At 36.3% G+C, this 25,696-nt stretch overlaps 1 protein-coding gene across 1 annotated transcript; it reads right to left on the bottom strand.

Moving 5' to 3' along the window:
- Positions 1–2,933: 2,933 nt before the first annotated feature.
- LOC133034982 (uncharacterized) lies at positions 2,934–9,994 on the bottom strand. The gene is made up of 2 exons (XM_061110575.1): positions 8,439–9,994; positions 2,934–3,127 (listed from the first exon to the last, which is right to left on the bottom strand). The coding sequence occupies exons 1-2, from the start codon at positions 9,718–9,720 to the stop codon at positions 3,096–3,098; spliced, it is 1,314 nt and encodes a 437-aa protein (XP_060966558.1). The 5' UTR covers positions 9,721–9,994; the 3' UTR covers positions 2,934–3,095.
- Positions 9,995–25,696: the final 15,702 nt, after the last annotated feature.

Genomic DNA, 25,696 nt, shown 5'->3' with positions numbered 1-25,696 from the left:
CCCGTCGGTACAGGCTGGAGTATGACCAGCAGCCGGAGTATGACCGGTTCGACCGATCAGGAGGATACTTGTCAATAGTACCGTCCCTATGAACGTTCAAAACTCAGTACCATGTTGGACATGGAAGTAGTGGCTCGGTACCATGTTGGACATGGCAGTAGCGGGACTCAGTATCGTGTTGGACACGGCAGTTAGAATTATGTATGATATTATTATGCTTTTCTTACTGAGTCTGTCGACTCACAGTTTATGTTCATGTGTAGGTAAAGGCAAGGCTATAGCTGATGGACCGTGAGCGAGCTTATGAGATTGTACATGTCGGGGCGGTTAGGCCTGGAGCGTACGATCCTCGGGACAGCAAGGCTGAATTTTGTAACTGGTCGTTAGACGACTTTTAAATTTTATGTAATAGTTAAACAGTTAAAACTTTTGTAAAAGATTTTATAAATCGGGATCCCGAGTCTTTTGTAATATGGTTTATAAGTTTAATTAAAAAGCAAAATTTTAATTAATCACGTTTTTCCATAAACCTCGTTGATTAGCAACGAGCTGCACAGTACGTTTGAAAATCACGTAATACGCCTAAGTTAGTTAGGGTGTTACAAAAATACTTCATATTTTAAATATTTTTATATATATTAGTATTCATATATTAGAAAAAAATAATTTTAAAATGTAAAAGTTTGTGTTTACCAATAGCATTGGAAAGTGAAAACCACATTTTTATTGGATTTTCCTTGCCAGTCAAACTAAAGTCCGCCACTTTCACTTAGCCAACATTAAAATGTTAAAAACATAACCAAACATAGGAAACTTTAAGATTTCTATTCCCACTTCTCCCATTACCGCATACCAAACAACCCCTTAGTGTTTCTTTGGGACCACTACCTATTTATAGACGCATTATATAATGAGTTTTGGGTATTTATAATTTGGCCCCTCAACAAATTATAAATTAACTTATGGTATCTGCACATTATTTTCATGACAATTTAATACCCTTTTGGTACACATATCATAATTGGTCACTTAATTTTGTATCACACTTTATAATAGCATATACATTATACATATGTGCCCACAATACCTATGCCTATTCCTGAGCTAAGTCGGTTGCTGCTAAGAACCTGGAACGGAGGGAGTCTTTGGCTCACAAGTACTCTCTGTGTTGCTAGCAGTCAGAGAACTCCCATTTACGGAAACTCTTCCCGCGAAGTTGGTGCCTTTATCTTCTCGGAGCATCAATTTAGGAGACTGGTCAGCTAATGACTCCTTAGCCTTTCTTGATTACAATATATGTGTCATGATTACAAAAATGTAGATAACACCAATTTAAATAAAATCAACAAATAAAAATAAAAAAAATACAAAACACGCTTTTATTTTTTATTTTTAAGATTTGAAAACAAAAGTGGTTATAGAACGCATTTTTTTTCAAAATCAATTTTTTTTTAAAAAAAATTGGGTGTGTTTGGTAACACTTTTTTAATCAGTTTTTTTATTTTTTAATTAGAAAAGTGAAAATATTCTATAAAACTGTTTTCACGTCTAAAATTGAGAATCAAATATTTTAAAATTTTGAAAAGAATAAAAAATCACTTTTAAAATTTTTGTAAACAAATTTTTTTTCTTAATCAATATTTTAGACTCCGACCTTAATCTGGACCTTGGGACCCCTAGCCCCGGCCCCAATCCCAAACTCGGACCACAGTCCCAAACCCGAACTTGTTCCAGACTTAAATAAAATTAAAAATAAAAATAAAAATTATAGAACACACTTTTGTTTTCTATGTTTAAAATTAAAAATCAAAAGTGTTTATAGAACACATTTTTATTTTTGAAAACACAAATTTTACTTTTAATTTTGTGATTAAAATATTTAAAAATAAAAGGTTACCAAACGCTACCTAAACTTTAGTTATGTTACTGTTGGTTTTTTTTTTCTTCATCTTAAAGTTTTAATGAAATAGTAAAATGTAATTCACACTAAAATAATCGATCTAATCCTCACTATTACAGATTAGATTGGATTAGATTTAAACTGCTATGCGGATTTGATTGGATCTAAAATATGAAATCTACATTTAGTGCAGATTGGATGTTGTTTGACCATAATCTTAATTACATAGAATACATGTATATTTAGTTATATTCTTATTTTGTTTATGTATATTTTTAGTTGTATAATTGATATTTTTTTTTTGTGTGTGGATATAATTCAATAAAAAATATCATTTTTATTAAAAAAATATTTTATTTAAGTGCTATGTAAAATAAATATAATAATATTCAAAACTTATTGTTATTATTTAAAGATAAAATAATAATAAAAATATATTTTTTAGATATGTAAATTGAGTCAAAAAACTAATAATAGAAATATATTTGTTAGATTTATGCATAGTTTTGTTATACCCAAAATTCGGCTGGCACTTCAGAGGATGACACGTGTCAACCTTGAGGAATACAAATCAACAAATATAATGGCCATTATATTAAAAGAATATTAAATGGAATAACTCATTAAATGTAGAATCAATAGAGTATATTTATAACTTGTAGACTGCACAATCTTCAGCGAGGCAAGGATGTACGAACTATCGATTCGTGTATTAACGAGAAACTATTTTGCGTCAGAAGGCACATTCATGAAAAGGGTACCGGTAATGCATAGCGAGGCATATACCTCGCGATACATAGAGAAGCAGTGACGAGACGTACTGCCTGTCAGAGCACTTAGCGTATAATATATATATCATACTAACTAAGTATAACAGCTTGAAGGATGTAACACCCTAACTATATTAGGCGAATTACGTGATTTTTAAACGTACTGTGCAGCTCGTTGCTAATCAACGAGGTTTATGGAAAAACGTGATTAATTAAAATTTTGCTTTTTCATTAAACTTATAAACCATTTTCCAAAAGTCTCGGGATCCCGATTTATAAAAATATTTACAAACGTTTTAACTGTTTAACTTTTACATCAAAATGAAAGTCGTCTAACGACAGTTACAAAAATCTCAGCCCTGCTGTCCCGAGGATCGTACGCTCCAGGCCTAACCGCCCCGACATGTACAATCTCATATGCTCGGTCACGGTCCATCAGCTACAGCCTTGCCTTTACCTACACAAGAACATAAACTGTGAGTCGACAGACTCAGTAAGAAAAGCATACTAATAACATACATAAAACTGACTGCCGTGTCCAACACGATACTGAGTCCCGCTACTGCCATGTCCAACATGGTACTGAGCACTACTGCCATGTCCAACATGGTACTGAGTTTTGAACGTTCAGGGGACGGTACTATTGACAAGTATCCTCCTGATCGGTCGAACCGGTCATACTCCGGCTGCTGGTCATACTCCACTCGTACCGACGGGATAGGTCAATAGCACTGAACCACCAACCAGTGTCAGCCTGATCGGTCGAACCGGTCATACTCCGGCTGCTGGTCATACTCCAGCCTGTACCGACGTGACAGGGTTGGGTGGTTCGAAGCCTAAATACATATCTAATGTAATCTAACAGGCTTCCTACATGCACGCTAAACATGTAATCTACATATGCATACTGTTATACTAATCTTACCTGGATTCCGATTTCAGGTGTGCCGGTCAACCTGACTGGAACTGAAGCTGAACGGCGGATTACTGGCTCCTAAACCATAAAAATCACAACGCTATAAGTGACACGCTAAATCACTTCCCGGGGACTAAAACTCGAAACTAAAAGTTTCCCTATCGATAAAAAGCATGGCAATACCCCTAAAAACCCAAAAACGAGGAAAACTAGGGTTCTGAAAAATCCCCAACCGGCAGACCGGTTGCCCAACCGGAATTCCGGTTCTGGGAAATTCTGAACCCCCATCCGGAATTCCGGATGCTCAACCGGAATTCCGGTTCCTCGCAGGCAGCAACCATAAAATCTCATAACTCGACCAATTTAACCCCAATTGATCCCAAACTTTCCCGGACACATGCTCTATATGCCCCAAATAACAATTCCAAGGCATCAAACCTACCCAGAAACCACATACACAAATTTTGCCATTGGAGCTCAAGCTTTGAGTTCCAAACTCAAGCTTGAGCAAAACCACATAAACAAGCAATCCACAAGCTTAATTCTACTAAACTAGGCATAAAAATACCTCTGCAAACTCATAGAAACAACAGCAACATCACTGTACATAATCACAACATTTTCCTTCTAAAATTCATACTTTTTCACATAAAAACTAAAAGCTTGAACAACCTAACTAACAAGCATTCAAACAACTCAATCATCATCAAAATAATCATGCTTTGAACCCTAGAAAAATAACAAAATCACAGCAGCAACAAATACTAAAAACTCATGCATGCATCATCATTTTTCACATAATTTTTCAAGAAATTAAAGGAGGAGAGACATGAACCAACCTAGCTTGCAATGGACCTTAAAAGATGATGAAAAACCAGCCAAAATCAAAGGAGAAATATCCCCTCCTTGCTGCTCAAAGCTTGGCCGAAAAAAAGAGAGAGTTGTGTGTGTGAGTTTTTTGAAATTTTCCTTTCTAATTTGACTAAGTGTGAAATGAGAGAAAAGTGAAAGAATAGCCACTTAAACCATTTTTATTTCAGCCATTAAAATAAACAATTATCATTTATTTTCCATTTAATAAAACACATAAGACAAAACACTAATGGGGCAAAAAGACCATTTTGCCCCTCCACCATAAAATCACATAAATCACACTAAAGGGGTATTTTTGGGACATTCTAAATTCCCGGCCATTCCCGACATTCCCAATGTCTAAAACCCGTCCCCAAAATACTAACATACTAAGTTGTGATTTCTACTGAGCCAAACGCCGCGTTCCAAAATACCGGACACCGGAAATGCGAAATATAAAAACTGCTGATGACATAATTATGCATATCTGAATTCCATAAATATCAATAATAAATTATTTAAATGGCTATAAATAATTTCCTGATTAACATAAATAACTGCTAATTTCCAAATTAACTAAGCGGGCTTTACAACTATCCCCCCCTTAAAAGGATTTCGTCCCCGAAATCTAACCTGAATAACTCTGGATATTGAGCTCGCATATCTGATTCTAGCTCCCAGGTGGCTTCTTCCACCTTACTGTTTCTCCAGAGAACCTTGACCAACGTTATGGTCTTATTCCGAAGGACTTTATCCTTTCTATCCAGGATCTGCACTGGCTGTTCCTCATAAGACATATCTGACTGAAGCTGAAGGCTCTCATAACTGAGTATATGAGAGGGGTCTGAAACGTATTTTCTCAACATTGAGACATGAAATACGTTGTGCACTGCTGATAAAGCTGGAGGCAATGCTAACCGATATGCCACTTGACCTATCTTCTCGAGAATCTCGAAAGGTCCTGTAAATCTAGGGCATAACTTGCCTCTTTTCCCGAAACGTTTAATCCCCTTCATCGGAGATACTCGCAAAAACACATGGTCCCCTACTCGGAACTCAACATCCCTACGTTTCGGATCTGCGTAACTCTTCTGTCTGCTCTGTGAGGCAAGCATTCTAGCTTTTATCTTTTCTATTGCCTCATTGGTCCGCTGAACTGACTCTGGACCTAGGTATTTCCTCTCCCCTGTCTCATCCCAGTGGATAGGGGATCTACACTTTCTACCGTACAACAGTTCGTAGGGTGCCATCCCTATCGTACTCTGATAACTGTTGTTGTACGAGAATTCTACTAACGGTAGGTATTTACTCCATGAACCCTCAAAGTCCATAACACAGGCTCTCAACATATCCTCCAATATCTGAATTGTCCTTTCGGACTGACCATCTGTCTGAGGATGGAATGCTGTACTGAATTTTAGCTTCGTACCCATTGCCCGTTGCAAACTTTGCCAAAATTTGGAGGTGAATTTCGGATCCCTGTCCGAAACTATAGACTTCGGTACCCCGTGAAGTCTCACTATCTCCCTGACATATAACTCTGCCAACTGATCCACTGTAAACGTTGTTCTAACCGGCAGAAAATGAGCAGATTTCGTAAATCGATCCACCACTACCCAGATGGAGTCATACATACCCGTGGTCCTAGGTAACCCGACCACAAAATCCATCGTAATATCCTCCCATTTCCATTCTGGTAGGGTTAGAGGCTGCAACAACCCTGCTGGTCTCTGATGTTCAGCCTTGATCTGCTGACACGTGAGGCATCTCGAAACGAATTCTACCAAATTCTTCTTCATACCGTTCCACCAGAAGTACGGTTTCAAGTCTTGGTACATCTTGGTGGTGCCGGGATGCAGAGAATATGGAGTAGAATGAGCCTCCTCAAAGATCTCGTTTCTCAAGTCCACACTGTTCGGGACACAAACCCTGGCTTTATACAAAAGCATTCCACTATCTGACACTGAAAAGTCTTTGGCTTGACCAGCCAATACCTCGTCTCGGATCTTCACTAACTCCGGATCTGTCGTCTGAGCAACCTTTATTCTTTCCAACAGATCAGATTGCAGCGTTAAGTTGTGAAGCTGACCTACCACAAACTCAATGCTGGATCTAACCATATCCTCTGCTAGCGGAGGTGAGATCTGAACCATGCTAGCTACTTGCCCGGGACCCTTTCTGCTCAGGGCATCGGCCACTACATTGGCTTTTCCCGGATGGTAAAGGATCTCACAATCATAATCCTTCACTAATTCCAACCAACGCCTTTGTCTCATGTTCAAATCTTTCTGAGTAAAGAAATACTTGAGACTTTTATGGTCGGTATAGATCTCACACTTCTCACCATACAAGTAATGCCGCCAAATCTTCAGTGCAAAAACCACTGCGGCCAATTCTAAATCATGAGTCGGGTATCGCTGTTCATAATCCTTTAACTGACGGGAGGCGTAAGCGATAACCCGATCGGCTTGCATCAATACGCACCCCAAACCCTGTTTGGATGCGTCACAATAGACCACGAACTTCTCTTCGTCCGAAGGCAAAGCTAGTACCGGAGCGGTAATCAACCTCTGTTTCAGCTCCTGAAAACTAGCTTCGCATTTATCTGACCAGATAAATCGCTGATTCTTCTTTGTAAGCTCGGTTAGGGGCATTGAAATTTTGGAGAACCCCTCCACGAACCTACGGTAGTACCCAGCTAATCCCAAGAAGCTTCTGATCTCTGTCACTGTCTTCGGTCTCGGCCAATCCCTGACGGATTCGATCTTCCCGGGATCCACCTTGATCCCGTCCTTACCCACAATGTGTCCTAGGAAGGACACCTGAGACAACCAAAACTCACATTTCTTGAACTTGGCGTAGAGTCTATGTTCTCGAAGTCGTTGCAGTACCATCTGAAGATGTAACTCATGCTCCTCTTCTGACTGAGAGTACACGAGGATGTCGTCGATAAACACAATCACACAGATATCGAGGAAATCCTTGAATACTCTATTCATCAGGTCCATGAACGCTGCAGGAGCATTGGTTAGTCCGAATGACATAACCAGGAACTCGTAGTGTCCATACCTAGTGCGGAAAGCCGTCTTCGGAATGTCCTCCTCTCGGATTCTCAACTGATGATAACCCGAACGGAGATCAATCTTAGAAAAGACCGTCTTCCCCTGAAGCTGATCGAACAAGTCATCGATCCTAGGTAATGGATATTTATTCTTCACCGTCAGCTTGTTCAACTCTCTGTAGTCGATGCACATCCTCATAGATCCATCTTTCTTCTTCACGAACAAAACCGGGGCTCCCCAAGGTGACACACTGGGCCGAATGAACCCTATGTCAAGCAACCCTTGGAGCTGAATCTTTAATTCCTTAAGTTCAGCTGGAGCCATCCTATACGGGGCTTTGGAAACCGGATCCACCCCTGGTGCCAAGTCAATCACGAAGTCAATCTCCCGCTGAGGTGGTAACCCTGGAAGTTCTTCGGGAAAAACGTCCAAAAATTCCCGAACCACTCTGATGTCCTCTGGCCGAATGGTGTCTGGCCGAGTGGTGTCCACCACCACGGCCAGAAACCCTAGGCACCCACCGTGCAATAATTCTCTCGCTGACATAGCCGAGATCACTGGGATCCGAGATCCCTGAACCGAACCCACAGATACGAACGGTTCTTCACTTTCCGGTTGGAAGACCACCATCTTCCTCTTACAATCAATGCTCGCCGAATATTTAGATAGGAAATCCATTCCTAAAATAATATCAAATTCGACTAGGCTCATCTCTATCAGATCAGCGCTTAACTCTCTACCATCTATCCTGATCGGCATAGACCTAATCCACCTATTGGAGATAACCAATTCTCCGCTGTGTAACAGGGTTCCAAACCCTGATTCATATCTATCAAAGGGTCTACCCAACTTACTAAAGACTCTGGCCGCCACATAAGAATGTGTAGCCCCAGAATCAAACAGCACTGAATAAAACGAGTTGTTAATAAAGAGCTGACCTGTAACAACTGATGGGCTGGCATCTGCATCAGCCTGCGTGATCGCGAATACCCTGGCTGGAGTGGGGATCGCTGGAGCTCTCGGTGCCTCTGGCCGGAGCTGGGGACATTCCCTCTTGAAGTGCCCGGGCATGCCACAATGAAAGCATCCCTGCCCCTTGCACTCTCCCCGATGATGCCTCTTGCAGCTAGGGCACTCGGGGTAGGAGAATCGGGTCTCATTACCACCAGGACGACTCCCTCTGTTCTGGTTCCCCCGGAACCTCTTGTTCTGACTCGAGCCGCCGGAAGCAGTGGGTGCCCTCTTCCTCTGATCAATGGCCGAACCACTACTCCCCCTGCTAAAGCCTGATGCAGGAGGGGTAGGAGCTCCGCCACTAACCGGAGTACTGGCTGATTCTGACATACACCCCACTGCGCCCTCAGCTCGCAGTGCCTTCTCCACCATCTGAGCATAGGTGGTGCTGTCGTCTGTGGTAATCATCAGGTCATGCCTGATCTTGGGATTCAACCCGTCCAGATACTTCTCCTTCCTGCTGAAGTCGGTCGGCACAATTCCCGAGGCTAACCTCGCCAACCGGTCAAACTGAGTAGTATACTCAGTGACGCTCATGTTCTCCCGCTGGGTCAGGTGAACGAACTCTTTCCTCTTGGCGCTTCTGACCGCCTCATTATAGTATTTCGCGTTGAAGAGTTCTTGGAACCTCTCCCAAGTCATGGTGGTGACGTCGTGAATCTGAGACACCATGTCCCACCATACCAGGGCATCCTCACAGGCCCGGAATGTGGCGCACACCACTCTGTCGTTACCGGTGACACCCATAAAGTTCAGAATTCTGGTGATCACCGTAAGCCACTGCTCGGCTTTCGACACATCTGGACCTCCCAGGAATACCGGAGGTGCTTGCTTCCGGAACCGCTCATATAAAGGTTCCAATCTGTGGGCCGCCACCACTAACTCGGCCTGGGCAGCAGGGGCAGGTGCCACTGGAACTACGGGCACTGGAACTGCAGGAGCACCCTGCTGTCTCAACCTCTGAATCTCGAGGTCTTGTTCTTCGATCCTGGCTTGCATTTCCGCAAACCGTAACTCCCAGTTCGGGGCTCCCTGATCGGCTGGGGGAGCCTGGGCAGCCTGTGGCGGGTCCTCAACACCCCGACCACGGGCCCTGCCTCGGGGACCTCTACCTCGGCCCCTAGCAGGTGGGGGAAACCGAGCTCCCTCTCCCTGATTCGACCCCACGGAGTTGCCCCGACTCCTGGTAGTCCGCCTGGCGTCCATCTAATTAGAACCGCCTGCGAAACCAAGAGTTGGCATATCAGGTCGTATTCAAGGCGAGCTTACTAATGCCGCTTAATTTGGAAATTAGAAATGAAACATGCGCCTATTCTACTATCAGGCTACTAACATGCTTCCTAACAGGCTTTTCTTTTTTCATAACTGAATAAAATAAACTACTAAAGCAATAAAGGCTTACTGAACCGTGAACCGAGCTAACTGCTGATGATGATTGTACATGTCGTGACGATCTTCTGAAGACAACCTGGCGGCTCTGATACCAAATTGTAACACCCTAACTATATTAGGCGAATTACGTGATTTTTAAACGTACTGTGCAGCTCGTTGCTAATCAACGAGGTTTATGGAAAAACGTGATTAATTAAAATTTTGCTTTTTCATTAAACTTATAAACCATTTTCCAAAAGTCTCGGGATCCCGATTTATAAAAATATTTACAAACGTTTTAACTGTTTAACTTTTACATCAAAATGAAAGTCGTCTAACGACAGTTACAAAAATCTCAGCCCTGCTGTCCCGAGGATCGTACGCTCCAGGCCTAACTGCCCCGACATGTACAATCTCATATGCTCGGTCACGGTCCATCAGCTACAGCCTTGCCTTTACCTACACAAGAACATAAACCGTGAGTCGACGGACTCGGTAAGAAAAGCATACTAATAACATACATAAAACCGACCGCCGTGTCCAACACGATACCGAGTCCCGCCATCGCCATGTCCAACATGGTGCCGAGCACTACCGCCATGTCCAACATGGTACCGAGTTTTGAACGTTCGGGGGACGGTACTATTGACAAGTATCCTCCCGATCGGTCGAACCGGTCATACTCCGCCGCTGGTCATACTCCGGCCTGTACCGACGGGATAGGTCAATAGCACCGAACCACCAACCGGTGTCACTGATCGGTCGAGCCGGTCATACTCCGGCTGCTGGTCATACTCCGGGCTCGTACCGACGTGACGGGGTTGGGTGGTTCGAAGCCTAAATACATATCTAATGTAATCTAACGAGGCTTCCTACATGCACGCTAAACATGTAATCTACATATGCATACCGTTATACTAATCTTACACGGATTCCGATTTCAGGTGTGCCGGTCAACCTGACTGGAACTGAAGCCGAACTACGGACATCGGCTCCTAAACCATAAAAATCACAACGCTATAAGTGACACGCTAAATCACTTCCCGGGGACTAAAACTCGAAACTAAAAGTTTCCCTATCGATAAAAAGCATGGCAATACCCCTAAAAACCCAAAAACGAGGAAAACTAGGGTTCTGAAAAATCCCCAACCCACAGACCAGGTTGCCCAACCGAATTCCGGTTCGGGAAATTCGAACCCCCATCCGAATTCCGGATGCTCAACGGAATTCGGTTCCTCGCGAGCGACAACCATAAAATCTCATAACTCGACCAATTTAACCCCAATTGATCCCAAACTTTCCAGACCTGTTCTATATGCCCCAAATAACAATTCCAAGGCATCAAACCTACCCAGAAACCACATACACAAATTTTGCCATTGGAGCTCAAGCTTTGAGTTCCAAACTCAAGCTTGAGCAAAACCACATAAACAAGCAATCCACAAGCTTAATTCTACTAAACTAGGCATAAAAATACCTCTGCAAACTCATAGAAACAACAGCAACATCACAGAACATAATCACAACATTTTCCTTCTAAAATTCATACTTTTTCACATAAAAACTAAAAGCTTGAACAACCTAACTAACAAGCATTCAAACAACTCAATCATCATCAAAATAATCATGCTTTGAACCCTAGAAAAATAACAAAATCACAGCAGCAACAAATACTAAAAACTCATGCATGCATCATCATTTTTCACATAATTTTTCAAGAAATTAAAGGAGGAGAGACATGAACCAACCTAGCTTGCAATGGACCTTAAAAGATGATGAAAAACCAGCCAAAATCAAAGGAGAAATATCCCCTCCTTGCTGCTCAAAGCTTGGCCGAAAAAAAGAGAGAGTTGTGTGTGTGAGTTTTTTGAAATTTTCCTTTCTAATTTGACTAAGTGTGAAATGAGAGAAAAGTGAAAGAATAGCCACTTAAACCATTTTTATTTCAGCCATTAAAATAAACAATTATCATTTATTTTCCATTTAATAAAACACATAAGACAAAACACTAATGGGGCAAAAAGACCATTTTGCCCCTCCACCATAAAATCACATAAATCACACTAAAGGGGTATTTTTGGGACATTCTAAATTCCCGGCCATTCCCGACATTCCCAATGTCTAAAACCCGTCCCCAAAATACTAACATACTAAGTTGTGATTTCTACTGAGCCAAACGCCGCGTTCCAAAATACCGGACACCGGAAATGCGAAATATAAAAACTGCTGATGACATAATTATGCATATCTGAATTCCATAAATATCAATAATAAATTATTTAAATGGCTATAAATAATTTCCTGATTAACATAAATAACTGCTAATTTCCAAATTAACTAAGCGGGCTTTACAAAGGACGTGAATAACGAATAGCGAAACATCCATTTCGTTATAGGAACGCTGACTTTTGGTACCTTCACTAATCAGCTCCAGACATCTTTCAATGAGATCCACTACTCAGTCGAGTCAGCTCTCTCAGATAGAAGCTGATATTCAAATGATGTTGGCTACTGAAGTTCACTTTGTCAGGAAGAACTGCGATTGTAAGATGGAGCGTTATGTCTTTAATCAAAGAAATGTTGAGATTTACATTGTCAACCTCAGAAAGACATGGGAAAAAACTCCAGCTCGTTGTCAGTGTTAATGTTGCTGTCCCACCGAGATGCTCCAATGATATACACCTTGCAGCATGATTAAATCCACGTCAGCATTGACCCGTTAAAAGTAGATAAGTCACAGTTGTGTGATTTTCTAATAATAACCGCATTTATATACGTGGGACGTAATTAAAGCCCAAATTTCGAGGAAAATATTGTTGTGGAATTTGAATCTGATTGTAATTAACTGCCACCCTATGATACTATAAATAGGGGCATAATGTATTGAAAAAAGGATGAAAAATCCTTGAGGGAAAAACTCTAGTTTTGTATCAGAGAAATCTAATAAGATAGACTCATGGACTATTTAGAATTTTAACTACAAAACTGTTAAGTTTTGTGCGCTAAATAAAACCCATTTCAATATAATCAGATTTACTTATTAATAAAGATCAAAAATAACATTTTATGTTGCATGGTTCACATGATTATATATAATGTATGAATTCCATTTAAGTCCAGAACATATGAATTTGTTAATGATTATAGTGTTGTCAGCACAGTGGAATACAATCTTAATTATATGTTCGAAAGTTTATTTCCTGATTTGTCAGAACACTGGATTTAGACTGACATGGTATAATCAGCGATAGGTATTCTTACACCTTGGAAAAGTGTTATGTCCTTTCCAGGACATTGGCAAAGTTTACCAGTATCGGATGTATGGAGTATACATCAGAAGGGACCGATATTGAACTTTGATTAGATATATTAGAATTTACCGTAATATCTATTTAATTCAATATCACATGTTGATCCTAGATCAAATGATCTTAATACTGATATGATTAGGTTCAATCTCAAGAGTGTTATTCATGTTCTTTGATTTATTAGTTAAGCCTACTTTTGGGTCAGGGTGATACTTACATTTTGGGAACACGGTAGTGCAATTGAGTGGGAGCGCTAACATAAATATGGAATCTATAGCTTCTATCTGGCAAATAGAAAGTAAAGGATGATTTCCTTCAAGCTTAACCAAAAGAAAAATAAATGGTGGAGTACTCATTTCACTTAGCTGAAATATCATTTATACAGGGTTAAGTGTTTTAAGGATAAAATACATTGTAGGGTGTTACGGTAATTTAATCCTTTTACAGTGTAAATCATCTATATAGAGGATCATTGATCAAAGTAGGATTATAACAATGGATAACTAATGACGTATCTATATTGTAGAACATATAGAGCGTTCTATATGACTGAGAGTGCGATTCCAAATTCTAAGAGTGAATTCAATAAGGAATTAATAAGTTAGGGAATTTACTTGGTAAATTCGGTTCGACTTATTGGAAGCTCGGTTATATAGACCCATGGTCCCCATATTAGTTGAGACCATACTGCTTGTAAGACTTAGTTAATGGATTTTGATTAATCAATTATAATTCTAAAAGTTACACTATGTCTACTTTATGAATTTTCACTAAGCAAGGGCGAAATTGTAAAGAAAAGAGATTCTAGGTTTATTTATTAATTAAGATACTTTATATGTCTAAATTAATAAATATATTAAATAACAGTATTATTTAATAATTATTTTTAAGTTATTAAATAATTAGAATTGGCATTTAAAAGGTTAAATTAGAAAATTGGCATTTTTGAGAAAATGGGAATGAAAAATAACAAAATGGGAAAGTTGCAAAGTGAGGCCTGTTGGAAATTATTTTACCAGGATCTAGATTTACTAACAAGTATGTTGATTAACAACCTAATATGAATTCTAAAACAATGAAAATAAACACATATAAAGTTAGAAAACCTTACAGTGGGTGCAGCGGAATAATATGACTCCTTCCGTTCAGATCTCTAGCCCTTGATTCCTTTCTGTAGCAGAGCATCACCAAGATCTGAACCTGGATCTTCTTTTCTCCTTCTTTGATGCAGAAATTCCATAGTCTTACATACTATGATTGAGATACCACTTGATGTGTGTGGGCACTACTCATCTCACAAGGATTTCGAAATTTTTCTCTCTTTTTCTCTCTTGAATTTCGTGGGTTTAAGCTTACAAGAGAAGAGAACAAAGGTTGCTTTATATAGGGAGGGAGAGCACAAATTTTCAAATAAGCAGTTTCCTCTTTTACTGTGTAATTGATTAACTACCTTATTAAGTGTGATCCACCACTTTCCTATTATTGCTAGGCTTTGATTAGCAATTTCATGGCAATTAAAATTGAAAATAATAATTGGGAAAATCACAAATAGGTGGCCGGCCATAGGGTGATATGGGCCTCACTTGGATTTTGCAGTTTCCTCAATTTTATTTCTATTTCTCCAAAAATGCCATTTTTCCAATTCTAATCATTTAAATGCCAAAACTAATTATTTAATAACTAAAATAGATTATTAAATAATATTTTCATTTAAAATAATTATTAATTAGACATGCAAAGTCTCTCAATTAATAATTAAACCTAGAAACCCTTTTCTTAACAATTTCATCCTTAAACTGTGAGAATTCATAAAGTAGACATAGTCTAACTTTTAGAATTATAATTGATTAATTAAAATCAATTAACTGAGTCTTACAAGCAGTATGGTCTCAACTAGTATGGGGACCATGGGTCTATATGACCGAGCTTCCAATAAGTCAAACCGAATTTACCAAGTAAATTCCCTAAATTATTAATTCCTCATTGAATCCACACTTAGAACTTGGAATTGAACTCTCAGTCATATAGAACGCTGTATATGTTCCACGATATAGACACGTCATTAGTTATCCATTGTTATAACCCTAATGTGATCAATGATCCTCTATATAGATGATCTACATTGAAAAGGCACTACTGTTACCGCTACACCTTCAGTGTATTTTATCCTTAAAACACTTAACCCTGTATAAATGATATTTCAGCTAAGTGAAATGAGATCTCCACCATTTATCTTTGTTTGGTTAAGCTCGAAGGAAATCATCCTTTACTTCTATTTGCCAAATAGAAGCTATAGATTCCATATTTATGTTAGCGCTCCCACTCAATTGCATTACCGTGTTCCCAAAATGTACGTATCACCATGACACACAATTAGGCTTAACTAACAAATCAAAGAACACGAATAACACTCTTGAGATTGAACCTAACCATATCAGGATTAAGATCATTTGATCTAGGATCAACATGTGATATTGAATTGAATAGATATTACGGTAAATTTTAATATATCTAATCAAAGTTCAATATCGGTCCCTTCCGATGTATACTCCATACATCCAATACTGGTAAACTTTGCCAATGTCCTAGAAAGGACATAACACTTTTCCAAGGTGTAAGAATACCTGATTATACCATGTCAGTCTAAATCCAGTGTTCTGACAAATCAGGGAATAAACTTTTGAACATATAATAAAGATTATATTCCACTGTGCTGACAGCACTATAATCTTTAACCAACACATATGTTCTGGACTTAAAAAGAATTCATACATTATATACACATAATCATGAAATAAATCATGTGAACCATGCAACATAAAATGTTATTTCTGATCTTTATTAATAAGTAAATCTGATTATATGAAATGAGTTTTATTTAGGGCATAAAACCCAACAAACTCCCACTTGCACTAATAAAAAACAAAAAGTGCATTTCAAATAATCATTAACACCTTGATATACCAATCAAGTGTAATAGTAGTAAACTCCTCGTAATAGGATCTGACAGGTTGAATGAACAACAACCTTTTCTCCACTATTACTTTTCCTTAATCACAAAATCCTTGATAATGTGAAATTCCTCTCTATATGTCTACTCTATTGGGATACTGGATTCTATACTTTTGGCAACTGCTCTTTGGTTATTTAGGACGTAACCCTAGTAGTTAAGGCAAGTTGGAACGGTGCCACAAAAGTATAGAACTTTCCTTAGACTGAATAAGTATCTTTCCTGCAACTTTTAACATTCAGTCTCTTTCTGGTAGACCAAGAGATTTCAAATAGGTTTTTACACTTCTCCAAAATCATTACTCCACCCCCAAAGTAATCACCTTCTCATCAGCAGACTTTCTAGCACATCGGCAAGTCTCGAAATCTGATGTGGTGTAGTCTAAGAGTTTCAAAACCACCCTTATTGACTAACATATAGTTCCTCTTCTTAATCTTAAAATTTACTTGATTGTCCTCCAATGTTCCTTTCCTGGATTAATCTGATACTTACTCATTACTCCCACTCAACATCAGGTGTCTGGTCTAAGGCATACTAAAGCATATCTGAGACCTCTCACTGTTGATTTAAGAAATTCTTTCATGGCTTTATCTTTTCTGGAATAGTAGAGACTTTTCCTTAGACAAATAAAATCTATATCTAAGAAGTTGTGAAGCTTCTATAGATTTCCATTGGAAACAAAATGCATCAACATCTCATGCTTGCATTAGAGTAAGTAATTACCAGGTAACCGCAAGCCATAGGTTCAAATAAACTCAAACCTACAATACTAGGAGCAGGAAGTTTTGTTAAGTCCATTGAATAGACTTATGAACGAAAATTTCCTATCATGTCCTTGTAATAGAAAACTTTAGGTAAGTTTCTTATCTTGACAATCCATTACTTGTTTAAACTCACAATGGATTTTAATCACTAGTATCTTCCAAGTCATAAGAAGGTAAAGTTCCTAGAAACTCTCCCACTACAACAAGGTACCGTGAACTATGTCAAAGAAAACTAAATGGTATTGACCTCTTCGGTTGTGTTAAGACAACAGAGGCAGTGGGATCATCTTGGAAAATAAGATGATAGAACACTTTTGGAATCAAGAAAAAATATCTCCTTTATTTGCTACTTTATTTTCAGACTTAGTCTTTTTCTTAGAAAAGTAGTATTTGTTTAAACAAACACTTTCTTGTCTAATGACTATGGGATGGTCCACCCCTAATCACTTGGAATAGCTAACAAACATGCAAACAAAAATTAACAGTTCTAGCTTTTCTTAAGATTTCGATTAGGTCATCCATGAATCTAGTAATGATTTACATTAAGTATACAACCATTACATCATTCTGAAATTACCATATAAGGATTTAGGCAACGACTAGTAACTAATCATCAATATGCAACTCGAATTTCTGGGGAGGTAAGTTTGGATATAATTCAAAATCAAATTAATGATCTTTGAACTGCATATCTACTAACTTTTTCTCCACCCCTATCAGTTTGCAAGATCTTTAACCACTTACCTTCACCATTGCTAGAAATTCATGAAAATTTTCAAACATTTCAAATTTCTTTTGCATAAGGTAAAATCTAGAGTGATCGTTTTAAGAATACAACGATAACTCAATCCACCCCTGAATATACATCCATCTTCGAATGAGATGAACTTACTTTAAGTGAATATAGGCATATTAACTCTTTGCAGAGAATGATCTTGTCAAAACCACTATGAACAAGATACAAATGCCATAGATTTATAAAAAATGTGGTTGTATCTTTTGATGACTTACTTTAGTTACATCAAAGAGTTCTTAGAATAGTGCAAGTGGATTCTGGTCACAGAATACTAAACTCATACAGTTTAAATCCATTGATAGAAAATGGTTATGAAACACTTGTGGAAGTGTAACTGTATAATTAGTAATTCTTTCTTGGACCACCACTACTAATCTAACTCTATGATTTGCCTATACAAGTAGGAGATATCTAAGATTGAGGATTTATATCATTAAGGGATAGAATTCCGGGAATATAATCATATGCGTCATCTAATTTCTTAAGAGAAAATAAGACTTTATATGATTTATAGACCATTCATCCAATGATATGTCATTAAGCTAATTCGAAATGAATAAGCTAAGAGGAATTAGGATAATTTCGTTTTAAATAAGAATCCAACGATGCTCCGACTAGCGAGAGTCAAAGTAATCTTATTTATACAATCTTCTTGTTTCATATTGTAAAACACTAGTCTAAGGTGTCATCAATTGATGAACAGCTAGATGTTGCATATACAATATTTATCTTTCGAGATCTAACACTATTATGTTAGTCTAATGGTGAAAATCCATTAGGGATTTATCTCATTAGAAAAACAAATCAAGTTAGACCAACAATGAAGATTCGAAATTAAACTACAATTTAATAACAGAAAATAACATGGTTCAATACAAATTCATACACAATTCAGAAATTATGAAGCACATAGCAAGTAGGAATGACAAGTGAAAATACTAAAACATACAATCCTAAATAATTTCCAAGGTCTTCAACAAAATGATATCAGTGTCCCGTTTAGGCGAGAGTCAAAGCTATCATTCATTGAATAGAGTTGTCAGCTCATCTAAAATGTCAAACATTCTAGCAACCTTTTATTCGATCAAGATATGAATCCGCGTTGTCCCGTTTAGGGGAGAGTCAAGGCTATTCTATCTTATGAGCTTCCACCATTGTTTCATATTCTTGCAAGTCTTATACAGTCGCCACCATTAGGGTGGTCATAAACTATATAAAACACTTACAAGATTACTTATCTTTCAAGATTAAACGGTGCTAACTTGCTAATGAACGTTCCTCCATTAGGGAGGATTACTCACTAAAACAATAGCTATGTAAAACAAACAATGGAGATCGAATATCCTTATAATAAAGCTCATTATTTTAATGAAGGGTTGTATTTTCTTCTAATATTTATTTTAATCAATTTATTTTAAATATATATTCATTTAATTAAAATTTCCAATTTAGAATAAAATATTCTAAATATAAATTTTAATTTAATATTTATAAATTATACTTAGATAGATAAATAACGTGAATTATTTCCATCTTAGTAATAATTTCCATAAATATTTAGAAAATTATTCAATTTAAGTTGTTTCAAAACTAATTTGAATTAATTTACAACTCAAATTTAATTTTTTATAAATATATATTGCATTTTCAAAAATGCTTTAAAATAAATAAAAGTAAATCCTGGAAAATAACTCTAATTTTATGTTGGCCCAAAATTAATAAAAATTAATTTTCAACAAAAAATATAATTTCCCTATTTAATTAAATATCTAAGAAAAATTTCAAATATTTAAGTACCATGATAAAGAATCAACTTAAATATTAATTTTCTATTTAATTAAATACACTAGAAAAATACTTCAAGCAAAACAGATAATATCTATCTAGACTTTCATGGACTAATTAATTCAATTTCTAATTATAATATATTTTAGTTCATTTATTTTAATTAATCATCAAATGAAAAAGTCACTGATTTAAGTTGGTCCAAAATTAAATAAATAATTTTCAACTTTAATCTATTTTTCAAATAAAATTCGAAATTTCTACATTAAAGAAATGTAATTTCGAAATTTTGGGAAATGATTAATAAAATAAAATAAAATATATTTTGAAAATTATTCAAACTTAAGTTATTCTGAAATAAGATTCCAAACTTAAAATAATTTTCAACTTTAATTAAATAACATGAAAATAACAATATTAAAGTATCATGATGAAAATCAACTTAGATATTGAAATTTTCAATTTAATTAAAAGTATTAAATTCAAAAAATAAATAATTAAGTATAGAGGAAACTTAATTATTAATTCTAGTTTAATACTAGGAAAATATACTAAACTTAGATTGTACCAAAATTAATTAGGAAACAATTAATTTCACAATCTATGATATTTTCTTATTTAATATTAGAAATAATAACTAGTGCTAGAAATAACTGTCTACAATATATACCATTAACTAAGTGTATTTCTAAAATTAACTTTAAAATATTACATGAAAAATAAATTTCATATATTTTAAAAGTTAATTATGTTGCTAATTCAATTTTAATTAGGTTAGACTAATATAATTAACCTAATACAATTATTTAAATAAGGCAAATGAGCCTTCACAATTGGGGTAGTTCATGTGAGGGGGAGCTGGGTTCAGTATGCCGTACCCACTTCTATGGCCCCCAACTCTCACACAAGGCCCAAAAGAGAGGAATTTAACCTTAAAATAAACAATTGTTATTCATTGAATAAGCCCAAATCTAATTGGACCTAAATAAATTTCCTTATGTCAAAATTTATTTTAGCAACCTAGTCCATTTACTTAGTAAAAACTTAAATGGGCTTCCTATATGCATCTAAGCCCAAAAGCAAACATATAGGCTCACACAGGTCAAATGATTTGGATGGGCTCTATCATGTTGCTAGGTTTACACAGATGAAAGAAGTACAAAATTTACCTGTTACAAATAATTTATAAGATCTATCGTCAATTGGACTATGATTAAAATCAGATCATTGGATCTGTCAACAAGTTAATCATAGCAATTTAGATCAGATAAATAATAGGTTTGTAAAAAAAGTTTTGAATAAACAATATAAAATAAACAAACATTGTCCATGTAACAGATGTGAAAATAAGATATTAATATAATTAAATTATTATTCTTAAACTAACCAAATAAAGGAAACTAATTTTAAAATATCTAGGTTTATTTGAATCAAATTAAATTAAATATCTAATAAGATCAACGATTTGAAAGGAAAGAATCTTCAATATCACTTTCAGATCTTATAATTTAATAAACCAATTTTAAAATAGATTTGGTTAGATAATTATTATTTTAGGAATAAAATAATAAATGAATAATAATTACCATAATTACATGTCAAAATATCTCAAATTAAGCAATATTCAAATCTCTACAAAAATATCTATGTTATTTAAATATTTAAGATATGATTTATAAATTTCTAATAAGGAAAAAAATGATATATATATATAGAAAAAATATCATTTTTAAACTTATAATTTATAAATAATTAAATATTTAACAAAATAACAAATTTTTGAATTTGAAAACATTATGGTAAGTATAATTTATTAATTATTTAATTTGTCATATAAGATAATTTTAATATAATATTTTAAATAAAAAGATAAATTTATCTTTTAATTTAAAATATCTTAAATATCAAAATATCTAATCTTATAATTAAATAATAAATAAATTTTAAAGAAGTCAATAAATTTTTAAATCTGACCATAATATAAATATTTAAAATTGAAAACATTCCAAAATAAAAATATTTAAAAATTGGAAAAATTCCAAATTGAAAATATTTAAAATTGGAAATATTTCAATTTAGTTATATTTAAAAAAAATGGAAAAATGAATTTTGGGAAACAATCCCATGAAAAAATTGGATTTTTGGAGAAAAAACCTCAAAAATTCGCAATTTGTGGGGAACTGCCAGGATAGGCTGCATGCAGCAGCCATGATTTCCAATCTTCCAAAATTCATATCTTTCTTAATTTTTATCGGAATCGAGTTCCGTACAAAACAAAATTGCTTAATTTTTCACAAGGAATCCAAATAAAATATTTTCAAAAATTGAAAAAATATTTTTCATGGAAAACGAAACTGTACAACATCAACATTCATCAAACAACACATAAACCACATGAAACCATCCAAATCAACACAGAAACATACAAATCATCGTTTTAATTCATATTTCATGAAAGTAAATCATTACCATGGCTCTGGTGCCAGTTGTTGGAAATTATTTTACCAGGATCTAGATTTACTAACAAGTATGTTGATTAACAACCTAATATGAATTCTAAAACAATGAAAATAAACACATATAAAGTTAGAAAACCTTACAGTGGGTGCAGCGGAATAATATGACTCCTTCCGTTCAGGTCTCTAGCCCTTGATTCCTTTCTGTAGCAGAGCATCACCAAGATCTGAACCTGGATCTTCTTTTCTCCTTCTTTGATGCAGAAATTCCATAGTCTTACATACTATGATTGAGATACCACTTGATGTGTGTGGGCACTACTCATCTCACAAGGATTTTGAAATTTTTCTCTCTTATCTCTCTTGAATTTCGTGGGTTTAAGATTACAAGAGAAGAGAACAAAGGTTGCTTTATATAGGGAGAAGGGAGAGCACAACTTTCCAAATAAACAGTTTCCTCTTTTACTGTGCAATTGATTAACTACCTTATTTAGTGTGATCCACCACTTTCCTATTATTGCTAGGCTTTGATTAGAAATTACATGGAAATTAAAATTGAAAATAATAATTGGGAAAATCACAAATAGGTGGCCGGCCATAGGGTGATATGGGCCTCACTTGGATTTTGTAGTTTCCTCAATTTCATTTCTATTTCTCCAAAAATGCCATTTTTCCAGTTCTAATCATTTAAATGCCAAAACTAATTATTTAATAACTAAAATAGATTATTAAATAATATTGTCATTCAAAATAATTATTAATTAGACATGCAAAGTCTCTCAATTAATAATTAAACCTAGAAACCCTTTTCTTTACAATTTCATCCTTAAACTGTGAGAATTCATACAGTAGACATAGTCTAACTTTTAGAATTATAATTGATTAATTAAAATCAATTAACTGAGTCTTACAAGCAGTATGGTCTCAACTAGTATGGGGACCATGGGTCTATATGACCGAGCTTCCAATAAGTCGAACCGAATTCACCAAGTAAATTCCCTAACTTATTAATTCCTCATTGAATCCACACTTAGAACTTGGAATTGCACTCTCAGTCATATAGAACGCTGTATATGTTCCACGATATAGACACGTCATTAGTTATCCATTTTTATAACCCTAATGTGATCAATGATCCTCTATATAGATGATCTACATTGAAAAGGCACTACTGTTACCGCTACACCTTCAATGTATTTTATCCTTAAAACACTTAACCCTGCATAAATGATATTTCCGCTAAGTGAAATGAGATCTCCACCATTTATCTTCGTTTGGTTAAGCTCGAAGGAAATCATCCTTTACTTCTATTTGCCAAATAGAAGCTATAGATTCCATATTTATGTTAGCGCTCCCACTCAATTGCATTACCGTGTTCCCAAAATGTACGTATCACCCTGACACACAATTAGGCTAAACTAACAAATCAAAGAACATGAATAACACTCTTGAGATTGAACCTAACCATATTAGGATTAAGATCATTTGATCTAGGATCAACAGGTGATATTGAATTGAATAGATATTACGGTAAATTTTAATATATCTAATCAAAGTTCAATATCGGTCCCTTCCGATGTATACTCCATACATCCGATACTGGTAAACTTTGCCAATGTCCTGGAAAGGACATAACACTTTTCCAAGGTGTAAGAATACGTATCGCTGATTATACCATGTCAGTCTAAATCCAGTGTTCTGACAAATCAGGGAATAAACTTTTGAACATATAATAAAGATTATATTCCACTTTGCTGACAGCACTATAATCTTTAACCAACACATATGTTCTGGACTTAAAAAGAATTCATACATTATATACACATAATCATGAAATAAATCATGTGAACCATGCAACATAAAATGTTATTTCTGATCTTTATTAATAAGTAAATCTGATTATATGAAATGAGTTTTATTTAGGGCATAAAACCCAACAAGGCCCAATTTCCTTATATGGGCCGCCCACTATGCAAGAGGTTTACCATTTTATTTTTTCCATTATTTTAATGCCACACAATTCTAACCTAAACCTAGAGGGCATTCTATAAATAGAAAGTAATGGCTTCAGGAAAAAACACACAATTGCATCTCATTCTTTTCAGAGTGAATTCCTGAGCCACCACTTTCCTCTCTCTTTTCTTCTCTTCTTAATTTCGAAATTCCCTTGAGTGATAGAGTAGTGCCCACACACATCAAGTGGTACCTCAATCATAGTATCTAAGACTACGGAAAATCAGCATCAAAGAAGGAGAAAAAGAGATCCAGATTCAGATCTTGCTTATGCTCTGCTACAGAAAGGAATCAAGGTCTAGAGATCTGAATGGAAGGAGTCATAATATTACGCTGCACCCAATGTAAGGTTATCTTAAACTCTTATGTGTTTATTTCATTATTTTAGAATTCATAGTAGGATGTTAATGAAACATACTTTGTAGTAAATCTAGATCCTGGTAAAATATTTCCAACAAAAACCACGTAAACAACTTGGTGTGATCTTTGCATTATTCTTTTTATTTTTATTTTCTATTATTTCTGTGCTAATCCTATCACGAAAATAGGCTTATATCGTTAACAAAAATCTGTGTTAACAATTTGGTGCTTTCATTGAGAGCGTACGTGAAATAAGCTTAGAAAAAATCCCTCTAACCCGAAAAAAACACTTTTCTCCATGGCTAAAATTGGAGAAAACAATGACAATGGGGGAACTAATGATACTCACCCCGAAGAAACTACTCATCATCGTGCTGGAAAAGAGTCGATGAGCTCACAGAGGCTACCCAACTCACGAACGACAAGATCCACACGAACAACACGTTCAAGGAGAGGCCAATGTGAGGGTGGCCAAAACTCAGAAACCATAGAAGAAGAATCCAACATGAATTTCGGTGGTGCTCAACCCATGGAAGATGGTGCCTATGATCCCACGAGATATGTACCGATTGTAGAACTAGAAAATCACTCAGGCGATGTCTAGAGGAGGCAAACTGACAAAACACTGAGTTGGAATGAGAGGCAGCCGCACCCAGGGCAGCAAAGGAAAACAAAGCCCAAAACCAACTTGACCCTAAAGTGAGAAGACCACGAGGCAAACCTTGCAGCTCACGAGCCAGAAGACAAGAGGCAACTAAGGAGAACCCTCAGAATGCTCAAGAAGAAGAACTTGGGAGAACTAGGGATGCTCCTGAAATGAGCAACCAAATGATCAACCGGAAATGAGAATAGAAGGCGACTTGAGACTAGGGAACAGGATATGCCTCGTGAGAATGAGAGAAATCCTGGAAATCAACCTAGGAAAGGTGGGTTGCCGCCAAGGCATAGTTAATGTCCTTCTCAAACCAATAGGTATGGGGCACATACAAACCCCAGCAGGGGGCATACAACAACCCGTACCTAAAGGAGAAATTCGATACGTGACGAGGCAAGTTCTAGCTCGGGACGCACAAGAACCCGTAGTCGATTAATGCAAGGAGAGGACGGAACTCGTCGTGGTACTAATTGAGAGAGTATAGGCATAAGTAGTGTGACAGTCAGTAGTCCCGTGATCCGTAAGGGGAAACACCGGGTAAGCTGTGCAATCCCACACCGCCTGGGGAAGGTCAAGTGGGATGATTCTGAGACTGTGTAGGTATGGGACTACACAGTTGAAGAGGGCTTAAATGGATTGATTGGTACTACCTATGTCAACAAGG

The sequence above is a fragment of the Cannabis sativa genome, chromosome 2, assembly GCF_029168945.1.
Source record: "Cannabis sativa cultivar Pink pepper isolate KNU-18-1 chromosome 2, ASM2916894v1, whole genome shotgun sequence".
In the NCBI taxonomy this organism is placed as follows: domain Eukaryota; kingdom Viridiplantae; phylum Streptophyta; class Magnoliopsida; order Rosales; family Cannabaceae; genus Cannabis; species Cannabis sativa.
This window is presented reverse-complemented; position numbering and strand designations above follow the sequence as displayed.